We start from the raw sequence: 12,127 nt of genomic DNA on the forward strand, positions 1-12,127 counted from the left end.
TGGGCTACAACATACGTTTATTATAGGCACCATGGGAAGATCCAAACCGTCCATTTGATGGCTGCAATGCTACTAAAGTATTTGCTTTATTTTCTGTGTTTCAGGATTATTTCTGGATTTTCATAGAAAATGGAGCTAATGAGATGGAATTTCATAGGATATTCAAGAATCCAGATAAAGAGCAAAGATGATCGTGGTTGATTTGGTTTTCTAAAGGGTCAAGATCATTTCAAGCTTACAAGACAGAAAGTTTAACACCGTCGGATTAAAATTGTTATTCACACGTTCACACCAATGGGTTCATTGTGGGTGTTATAATTTAATTGGCTCAGATCAACATACGAGATTGAGGATTAGAAGAGACCATCAATTTAATTTGCAGCCTCGCTTTAAACATAAAATATGCATGCTTCCTATCACTACCATTCACACATAAATGTGTTCATCAGTCTCCTTCCTCTTCCTCTCTTCCCATGATATCTTGACTGATTTTATCTTCATTCTATTGTTTCTCTTCTTTCCATTCCTCTCTTCTTTCCTTGTCTATGAAGTCCCTATTTATATCTATTTTCCCTTCTTTCAATCCCGCCTTTGAATTCAATAATTTCTTTCTAAGCCTCCATCTCCAACTCTATGAACTCCCTCTGTAGGGTTTTTGAATGAAGCATGGGTCTCGGCGGGGGAGCTTGAGGACGAAGAGTAGAGACATGTTAAATAAAAGGATAAAAAATCAAGTGTTTTAGAGCAACCCCAAAACTCCAAGATATCCAAAAGATTGAAGTTGAAGAAGAATGCTTTTCTATTTGCTTCAACGAAGACCCAAAGGAAAGGAGGCAGCCCCATAGAAGCCAACATGTGAGGGTTGAAAGCTTGCCCATGCATTGCCACATCAGCCCATGGATTAGCTGTCTCTTAGCTGTTTTTTTCTTGCCACATCATCTCAAGAGTGAGCTGTCCTTTAGCTGCCACGAACTGTCATGACCGCTGGCCAGGAGATGTCATCCACTTAAGGGCTGAGATTTCAGCTATAAATATCCCGATGCTGTAAATTTTGGGGGAGTTTGGGAATGTAAAAGTTCTGGAGGTTCTTGGAGTGGAGTGTTTCCCTCCATTGATGAGTAGTTGTAAGATCTTTTGATGCAAGTGTTCTGCAACTCCATCGTTATCTTTTCTTTTCATTTGGAATGCAATCATTCTTCCCAAAATCCTATCCTGAATTTTCTATTACAATTGTGATTAATCTCTTATAATCGTAGTTACTGCAAGTCAAGTTCAAATTTAAATTTTCCTTTTACTGTCATGCAAAAAGTCAGCATAATCTTAGTTCAGTTTCCCGATTTTAAATTTGCATTGCCTTCATTGATCCAAGTTATTCCTAATATCGGTTCAGCCCTGATCTGAACTAGCTACTGAAACTATTTCAGTACAAACATAAGACCAACAGTCATGGAGAAATCAGATCTGATAATGAATTTTGACGTGATTCTCATTCCAGATCTGAATTCACCACAAGAATTAATCAAATTCACAGGATTCAGTCAATTCCTTTGAAAATCTGTTTAAGCAAGCATCTTACTGTTCTCTTCGTAGACCGAGAAATCATTTTTCTGCTTGGTTCTGAATAAATTGACAGGACTGTAACTAACTGGATTGCTGAACTTCTTCCTATTGAAACCAGCCGAATACTGTAGTTGATCCAAGGATTGAATTCCTAGCATTGGATTCTAACCTAGATCTAAACTCAAGTTTTCCGCTGAAACTCGTTACATTTGTTCTTCATTCTAATCGAGGCCTATGACTTCTCTGGATTCCTGCAATTCTGCACTTGTTTCATTACGACTCCTGCAGATTCTGCAGTCTTTGCATTCTTTTGTTCCTCTGTTCAGGGGAGGGAGGGTTGTGCTAGTGCTAATAAAGAGGACTCAACTTTTTTCATACTCGTGTTAGCCCTCAACACTATTTGCAGGCAGTGAGGGTTCATATAAGGAAAAAAGAGGACCAGTTACCTCCTAAGAATCTATCCTGGGTTACAGGTATGATTGATCCTAGATTTCCTTGTCCGTCTTCTACCCTTGATCCTACTAATCTTGTGTATGTTGATCAAATGACAAAACAAAAGCAAAAAGCAATGTGATTGACTCAAAGTAGCTAGCAAAGGATCCACAACCACAAATGTTATTGCGATAGTGGTGAAAGCCAGCAAAACTTGCTAATGGTTCAAAACAAAGTGGTAATTGCACCAAACTCCTGTAATGAAATCTACAAAAAGCTTAAATACCCACTCAAACTCCTTTGAAACCTATGTTGATCCTATCCATTGATCAAAATCCTTTCCCTATAATCATAAACATTAGAAGTAGCAATAGATGTCCAAAACCATTCATAGTAGAAACTCCCAACCATGGTTTTGGTAATGTTAAGATAAAACAATTGCTGGAAGTGAGTGCCTCAAAGCATTAAGAAATTGCAGGGAGGTCATTTTGGATGCTTGGATATTCTCCTAACAGGTATTATTGACAATAGTTATAGATGCTAATGTAAAATATTTTTAATGGCATCTCAATATATTACAGGACTGAAAATGCAAAGGTTGATGGGGCATATTGAGTTTGTGAATGTTTCTTTTCATTACCCTTCAAGGATAACGGTATGCTCAGTATCCTAAAAAGTCATTCTATTTTATATGAAGTTAAGTGATTGACACACACACACACACACAGAAAAGAGTTCCTACTCCCCGGAGTAGGTAACTTATCTACTCCGTGGGCTTAAAATACAATGGGGCCACATTGTTTGGGTGATCTAAAAGCATTCATTTGATGGGCCCTCACATAGATAGAGTGTGCCCAAAAACTCAGCTCCATAGGATCATCCCAACCCTTCGATTTCTTGCCTCCACAAATTGAAGGGTTGGGATGATCCTATGGAGCTGATTTTTTGGGCACACCCTATCTATGTGAGGGCCCTATCTATGTGAGGGCCCATCAAATGAATGCTTTTGTATCACCCAAACAATGTGGCCCCCACTGTATTTTAAGCCCACCGAGTAGATAAGTTATCTACTTTGGGGAGTAGGAACTCTTTTCTCATATATATATATATATTATGATTTTCATTATTGAGTTTGTGAATATATCTTTTTATTACCCTTCAAGGGTAACGGTATTCTCAGTATCCAAAAAAAATCATTGTCTATATGAAGTTAAGTGACTGATATATATATTATGCTTTTTACAATTTGTGTTTAGAACCTTCTCTTTTTATACATGAAATGAGGTTAGGCTTAACATTGATGGATACTGTAAGTTCCATGTTCTCGCATAAAATCTGCAATATGGAGAAAAAAATCACAATGTAAGCAAATTCATTCCATCCCCATTGTGGTCAAAATAGTGTTTCAAAACTCACACTTGAATAATAGCTTGGCCAAGATAAAAGGGAGTCAGCTCGGGTAAGTAAATAATTGACACGACCAATTTTTATTAACTCAAGCGAGTCAGAGCAGGTTTGATTGGCTTGGGAGGGCGAAATGCTCACTCAGAGGAGAACTTGGCCAAGGTAAAAGGGAGTCAACTCCGGCAAGTCGACGATTGACTCAGGAATTTTTTAAAGTGGGTCAAAGATCAATATTATGTACAGAAGTACAATAAAAGACTGAAACTGAAATTCCTCTCTAATGCTCCCCCTAAAACTGATATGTATCCTTAAAACATAAATAATTGAATGAGATGATTATGATTATGATGCAGTCGAAGGAAGGATTCCACTCACGAAGAGACCAAGATGATGGTTGAAATAGATCCAAACAATCACATGTTTAAATAATCAAATACAAGACTATTACTATTAGAGCATGAAGCAATGCCCAGACCTACTAACAAAGAACAAATCCAGGGCAAAAAATAGAGATAAAGCATGAATAAACAGCATAAAAAGTAATTGATATTAACCAAGAATAATTCCACACTAACAGCAACAGATAATGCCTCCCAAAAATTGGCAATAGGCAACCCAAATTACAAAGAATAGATACAAGAGAATACACAATTACCTGAAGGGAACACTTGAAACCAAGCCCAAATCTCCATTGCAAGTCTACGAATTGGAAGATGCAACCATCAAGTACATAATCCAGGTTATAAAGGTTTTCAGCTAAAGTCTGCAACCAATTGTCTTTGTAGTCTTTAGATCATGAGAAAAAAACCGGGGGTGGGCGTGGGGGTGGGGGGGATTTACTTGCAAATAACAAATTAAAGGGAAACTTTGGAAACTTATTGAAGATAGTGGAAGGGAAGAGGTAGCTCAAACAGTACTTCTACCTGACACAAAAGACAAACAACCATCAGCATGTGTAACATATGAGCAAAGGCCAAATTCATTAAACAAGGGAAATATAGACGATTCACTTGTCATTTTGTCTGAGGCTCCCGAATCAATGGTCAGAGAGATGACCTTGTTGAAACAAGAAAAGAAGGATTACTTGATTTATCTATTTGCATCCATGGATACAGAGGGATGTTCTATAGACTGTTGGGCTTCTCATATTTCTTTAAAGAAATATTGAATCATTGTTGGAACTGAGTGGCTCATTTCCGTTGGAACTACTTGGTGACATTCTTTTGTTACATGGAAACATGTGCACGTGTCAGAACCCGACATGGGTACAAAGTGTCAGATTCCTGCTAGCCCAAAAAAATAGGATTCGTGGATTCAACAATTTTGATAAATTAAATTTAAGATAAATATTTTAAAATAATAATAAACAGTATCATAGAAAAATTAGCAATAACAACTACAATTATTTACTCGTTGTAACTAGAAAACTATAAAGCAAATATGCAATTAAACAAAACTACAAAATTCATAAGCACAGTTGTAATTTACAAGACTTATAGATTTGTCGAGTAGGCATTAGTTATACTTGCATTATAAATGCCAAAAATTACTTCTACGAGACTATGAAAAAATTCTATATAGTTATATACTATAATTAAAATTGTAAGTCTATAAGTCTCAAACATGCTAAAGTACTCTTATCCATGGTTCTTCATGTTGGAAGAAATCGTCACAACTGCCGACATATTTTGATTTCCATCCAGACCGAAACGAAATTCTTCGGTCGACATGTATTGATTTTGGTAAAGTTTCAGTTATCTCAATCAAAATGCGACCACTTTAGTATATGTAATTTACAAAACGTCAGTCGACATGTCTAAACTTCGACCAAAGTGCATAGAGAAGCTTGGTTTTTCACATGTTTTGCTTGGCAAATGTTTTTTTTATTTATTTTTTCATTCTTCCTTTGTGCTTCAAATGCATCAAACGATTTTTATATGTTGCATTTACTCATGGTTTTGTGCATAAATTTTCATTTTTCATGGATGTATAGTTTTAAAAAATGAAAAAGTATATTTTCGAATAAAAACTAATTATATATGCATGTTAACTTCTAATTTTATTATATAAGAGCTCTTGCTCGATGTATCAATTAACGTGGTAAGATTCTTTTCATTTCGATACTTGTATTTTACTTATTTGTGTTGGAAAATCCTTTACAAATAAGGAAAAATATATTTTTAAAAAATAAAAACTTATCATAGATGGATGTTAGCTTCTAATTTTTTACATGTGAGTTATTCTTGCCCAAAATATCCATATCGATTAAAAAAATTTATTTCAAAAATTAATTGTTTTATTATTTATTATGTTAGAAAATCCTTTGAATTTTCATTATTATATTGTGCTCCTTCAATATATTATACTTTATGAAATTAATAAATGGAGTTTCATTTTTTCTACGTTTAGTATTTTTTTGAAGCATATGTTTATGTGGTTAGAATAGACCATATTGTTCAGGCATGCGCAACAAAACATCTCATTTGGTGTTTGTCCTTGCTAAACCATTATGGATCGATTTCTTGCTTATGTGATGGTTTCTCGTGTGTTATTCTAGCTCCTGGTGTTTCATAATAAATTTCCATCATTTGCATCAATTTCCATAAAATTTTGCGATTTTACAGGATTTTCACCTAATCTATGACCAAATCCAACATGTTGCCATTCCGGAATGGTCGATGTACATATCGAAACTGACATTTAAAATCTTGCTCTTTTTGAAAAAGGAATTATTAAAGTATTTGAATATCTTGTACTTCATTGTGAACTATCATGTTGCAAGTTTTAGAGTCTAAAAAAAATAGTTTCAATTTCCCAAAAATAAATCTCAACTTCTCAAGTCATTTTATATCCTCCAAAATGATGTGTTATTTACAAAAAGTAAATGTCATATGTTGGTGTACTCCAAGAAACAAATGGGAACTCGAATAATGCTCAAAAGACAGAAAGAAGAGTAGGATATTGTGTACCATGGTAGAATACTGCATACCATGAAATTAGAAAAGGATGAACATCATAAAAATGAAAAGTACAACTTCTATATCTACTTCTATGGTTGTAGGTGGTTTGCGCAAATTTGCTTTTCTTCATCGAGCAATGAGGGGTCTAGATCATCCTCATCCAAGTATAAATTTACATCTTAGAGACTAATATTCCACGACTAAGCTTTCATCAAGAGCATCCCAATGACGTGAAGGACCAACTTTGCAATCATTTTGTTGTCTTGATAAAAGGAGAAGATTAGAGTGCATAGTATTGATGATGTCATCTTATTCCACTTGAGAGAATGAATATTTGCTATGATTTGTCCGACACTTCGAATTTATTGCCGACTCACGTGTCCTGCCGTGTCGGACACGACATGCGTGTCCACACGTGTCGACACTCCTTTGGACACTTTTACTTGTATTGCTAGAAGTGTTAGACTTAATTTGGGTGTGTGGACATGTTTTTGTACCGTGTCAAGTGTGACATTCTGTTTTTTTATTGAATATTGGGTTTACCTCATTTAGACAACTCGTATCCATGTCGAAACTGGACACACGAATCCATATCCACAAATCATTATTACATATACTTTCTATTTTAGCCGTGACCCCGTTTCTAAAGTTTGGGGGTTTGCCGTGTCCGACGCTCCGTGTCCGTGTCGACATGCGACACTCGTGTCCGTCTCCACAAATCATAGAATATTTGTAAACTTGATCTGATTTCATTCACAACATGATGAAGCAGTTGGGTTTGAAAGAAGCCTTGCACATGGGAGCATTTGAGTCATTCTTCGCTAGATCTAGCAAACGGGTGGGCCGGGCCGGGTTTCACCCAACCCGTACGGGTCCGGGTCACAAACGACCCGGAATCTTACGGGTCACTATTTTGTGAACCTAGACCCACCCATATGGGCCAGGTCCAATTTTTTTTTTTTTATTGCTGTTTTTATTCCCACACTATAGGATGATCCAAACCGTCCATGTGGTGGGCCATAACGTAAATAGGTTGTGCCCAAAAAATCATTTCCATAGGATGATCCTAGCCCTCTGATCTATGGAGGAATTGCATATTATTATTTATGGAAACCTCTATAAATCGGAGGGCTAGGATCATCTTATGGAAATGATTTTTTGGGAATAACCTATTTACGTTGTGGTCCATCACATCGATGGTTTAGATCATCCTATGATGTGGTCCGTACAGTACTTTTTGAAAAATACAGGACCATAAGGGCTTACACCATATAAAATCTCGATCATTTGGGTTTTTACGGGTACCTGCGCGTTTACCCAGCCCGGCCCAGTTTTGACGGGTTGGGCTGGGCCGGGTCAAATTTCAACGGGTCACTAATTTAGTGACCCAGACCCGTAAATTATGGTCGGGCCGGGTGGAATAGCGGGTCCGGGCCACTTTTTGCCAGGTCTATTCTTCGCCAGCCATACCAAGCGATCCTTGGAATATCTATCTAAAAAATATCCTAACTGCCTAAATCACCAACCCAGTTACGGGTTGATGTGGGGTGCAATGCTGAGGTTTTTCGAGAGATAGTTTTTTACCAGTAATACCTCTTTTTCTTTGGTAAGTGCCTCATGGGAATGGTTAAGGGAGGTTCGAAAAGGAAGTTCAAGGGAAAGGAACCATATAAAAGATCTAGGTGATTCATCCTGTTCGCTGGTTACGACTTTAGTTACCTGCGGATCTCGCAACACTAGTTTGTCGCTTCTCTGTTTTACACAAAAAATACGTAATGTCAGAGTGTGGCTTTTTATTCTCTAATAACCATTGCTTTGGTACCTTAAGCTGGCTTATAAAGATAGTTCTTAGTTCTAACTTCCTTTATGTTATTGAGGGTCTTTCACATAGCTGGCTTAAACATATCCCTCGAGACATAGGGTTGGCCGTGTTTACCATTCTGTATATTGTTCTGAAGTGGACGGCCAAGTTATTAGAATCCGAGAGCATGTTTAGCCCTTGGGTTTGTATTCGTAGAGCAAGTGCCTTAGAAAGATGTACATCATTAAGGCCTGGTTTCCACCTACTCAGGAGGATTGGATATGACTTATAGCTCGAGTTCACTCAATAGAAATAGAAGCCTTTCACCAGAAAGAGATCAGGAAACTATTCTACCCCAGCATAGTAAACCTCTGTCTCAGGGAAAACTGATTTTTTGCCATCAAAAGCGCCAAAGTAAAGTGGTATAGAGAGGTCGCCAAATCCGGCGTAGGTGTTATCAAAGCAAACTAAAACCAGGACTCTTGTAGCTTTGTGACAAAAGAGGGCTGTCGATCTGGTCGGCTTGTGATCTGCCGGTCTTCCCTTAATGATCGGCCTTCGGATAATATGATCTGACAAAATCCCTGCCTTGATCGTCAATCCGTATCATTTGATGATTGATCCAAGGGCCCTGAGCTGTCAGATTCCAGCTCTGAAGCTGTCGGCCCTTGATATGAACGATCCGTTCACCGATCTTGATCATCCGGCCTTCAATCGGTTTGGATGAACTGGCAACAAGTACCTCATAGTTTCTACACGTCAGAGAAATCCTCGATCTTGTTGTCTGACCAAGCAAGGTATAGGCTTCCTATATATATATATATATATATATATATATATATATATATATATATATATATATATATAGAGAGAGAGAGAGAGAGAGAGAGAGAGTTCCTACTCCCCGGGGTAGACAACTTATCTACTCTGTGGGCTTAAAATACAGTGGGGGCCACATTTTTTGGGTGATCCAAAGCATTCATTTGATGGGCCCTCACATAGATAGGGTGTGCCCAAAAAATCAGCTCCATAGGATCATCCCAACCCTTTAGTTCCTTCATCAATTGGTGGGTTGTTTGGGACATGAAATCCTTTTGAGAATCAGCAAACAACTAGCTCCCTCTCCATCTATCTCTCGCATTCAAGACTTTTAGGTTTGGAATGAAATGGAAGAGATTTCCAACAGTGGATTGAAAGAGTGGGAACAAGTGACATTCCCTTACTCATCATCCTCTTCCTCATCAACCCAATTCAAATCTCAACCCCCATCTCACTCCCATGGGAAAGATTGGGAAATAGTTTCAACCCCAAAAAATGGGCAAAAATGTCCATTTTTTGCCTCCACAAATCGAAGGGTTAGGATGATCCTATGGAACTGAATTTTTGGGCGCACCCTATGTGAGGACCCATCAAATGAATGCTTTGGATGAACCAAACAATGTGGCCCCGACTATTTTTTAAGCCCACGGTAGATAAGTTATCTACTTTATCTACTCCGGGGAGTAGGAACTCTTTTCTCATATATATTTTTTAAAATTGACATATTTTCATTGATACGATAAAAATTACATTGGGGACCAGGAGTCCCAACTAACATTACACAATATCGAATAAAGCTAGCCAGGGCATACCCTGAGCCAGACAAACTGAACAAAAACAACAAAAATCTGAGTCTTTTCTTCCTACACCATGCCATGGTAGTATACCTTGTGTTACGACCTTGACCACCCAAAAAATTTCCTAACCTTCACACTTACGCTTATGTCCCCCAAAATGACCTAAACTTCTAGTAATTTCTAGAAATCTATGGGATCCTCCCTTCTTTCAAAGGCCTCCGGCAACAACTCGCCTTCAAACGGCTCACCTATGCCGAGCACTTTTCCAACTCCTCCATGATGTGTTGGATTTGGAAATCCGGCATGTCAACGAGAAGATGCTCCGGAATCCGATCCAAAAAAACCAGGATTTTTTCTGTTGGCGATCCATTCTTCCACCAGCCGGATACCTACCACCTTGTTAGCTTCCCAATTCAGCCTCCTCGCGGCCCTTTCTTCGCTCAACATTAATTTGAAGAAAATGGCTGTTTCTACAGCGGCGAGTGGGTTTCTTTGACTGTGTTCGTCCCGCAGAGACTGTACAAAGTGAAGGGGCGATCTTGAGTCTCTAGTTTAATTAATTTCCACTGCTTCCGGAGGAGATCTCGTGACATCTCTTTATGGGTTGGGTCGTTGATGGAAGCCCTCTTCATTGTAGGTCATCGTCCTCATCCTCTTGAGGATATTTTCCAAAACCAGAATCTCCATAAATAACCGTTTGTTCCAACCTCCAGAGCAAGAAGACGAATCATTATCCATACCTACTTGATTGAGGGTGAAAATAGGATGCCCAGTATACCAAGTAACTCCAAAGAGCTCTCCTTTGTGCTTCTTCGCTTCAAGTTAGTACACCAATGATGCCCTATAAGTCCAATCCCAAGACCTTACAACTTCCTGCTCCTATATAATAAAGAAAAGAGTAGTGCGCATAGGACGCGGGGACACGTCGAGAAGGGTAGCGAAATCCTAACAGAGCTTCTTTTAGGACTAAAGGTTAAGTAAATAAAAATTATGACCCACTCCCCAACCACAAAAAAAGAATAGATTTAGGGGAACTTCTGCAGTACGTTTTAACCTTTATAGCCTCGCATCTGCTGAAAATACTAGAAGGTGGGTCCCTCGTTCTCAAAAAAGCCAAAATCTACTAGTGACTGGGGGAGCTTCTAGTGACTTAGCCGTAAGCAAAACCTACCCTGGGTGAATGGGAAATTAATTTAAGAGGTTTTGGAAACCGGCTACTGCTTTTCTCCCTTATTGCTCCTGAAGACTTCTCCAAAATGTCTGTAAAAAGTTTTTCTTTTGATCTTGCCACCCTGGCCTTGAGTTTTAAACCAAGATGGCTCTCGCCAGAAGAAGTGTTCCTTACTCTTGAGTGACGTCCAACTTTTTTACTCATCTTGGTGGACAGATCTAGCCACGCAACTTTCCGTCTAGGGGTAGCAGGGACCAGAGAAAGGCAAGATTGACTAAATTCTTGCTTCTAGGTCCCATCAGATCCAGTCTTGGGGAGCGCGCCTAGGTCCGGTTTGAAATTTGAATTTTGCAAGGGGTCCGAGGGTTCACCGGAAAGCAAGCCCCGAGTTTTCGAAGGGCCTTCAATTGGTGACGATGTCGAATTGCTCAAACCAGCAGGACCCGAAGTGGATTCAATCAAAGAAAGCGATCGCCGAACCGGGGAGCAGGAGTGTTAAAAAATGGTTGAACACTTACCTGATTTTTTTGGGATTTCAATCCCGATGGTGTAGACATGATCTATGATCCTAATTTTAACGAAGGAACCTGAAAAATTCCATCGGGGGGCTAGGATTTTGACCGAGACAAAGCTCATATAGTGCTGCTTACTGCCTTCCATCTGTGTTTCCAGGACCTTACCGAAAAGACTCCCTATAGCCTCCACCGTTGATATGGCCCAAGTATGTAACGATATACCATAGAAATTTACCCATAGAGCTTTCTCTCCTTGAATAAACTCCCTACTCCACGGTGAGAGAGAGAGAGAGCAATTGATTCCCCAAAGCCTCAGGTCCCTTGGTGAGGTTCTGTGAAGCCTGCAGTTCTGATTCAAACATGAAAAGGAACTCGTCCTCCGCCAAGATACAGGGGCATTGTAGAGATGGAATATCTCAAGACTTTTGTGCCCAGAGCCAAAGGTCCTCTAAGGATCCTTTATGGTCCCTCTTTTTCCCTATCAGGCAGGCTTTTAGGGTATCCATTAGGACTTCCACTTCCCTACCCGAGATGGACAAGATCGAGTTCCCTCCAACCTCATGTAATCCATTTGACTAGTTTTAGGCCACCGATCGCCCTCACCATAGTCAACCTCCAGACGAGGTAATGGGCTAACACGTGTTACCCATTTAGAAGGGTTTCTAATC

At 39.0% G+C, this 12,127-nt stretch overlaps 1 protein-coding gene across 3 annotated transcripts in view; it reads left to right on the forward strand.

Annotated features, from left to right (window-relative positions):
* The window catches only part of LOC143860473 (ABC transporter B family member 26, chloroplastic-like), a 53,966-nt gene that overhangs the window by 26,509 nt on the left and 15,330 nt on the right, over positions 1-12,127 (forward strand). For 2 of the 3 annotated variants that reach the window (XM_077371138.1, XM_077371137.1), the window contains exon 11: positions 2,574-2,647. The exons of the other annotated variant lie outside the window; for it this stretch is intronic. In XM_077371138.1, the coding sequence (XP_077227253.1) occupies positions 2,574-2,647 (74 nt within the window). The remainder of the gene's footprint in view (positions 1-2,573; positions 2,648-12,127) is intronic. 3 annotated transcript variants of the gene reach the window in all.

Source organism: Tasmannia lanceolata, unplaced genomic scaffold (assembly GCF_043159265.1).
Source record: "Tasmannia lanceolata isolate RefF3 unplaced genomic scaffold, GAP_Taslan_0.1 ptg000037l, whole genome shotgun sequence".
NCBI classification, from domain to species: Eukaryota; Viridiplantae; Streptophyta; class Magnoliopsida; order Canellales; family Winteraceae; genus Tasmannia; species Tasmannia lanceolata.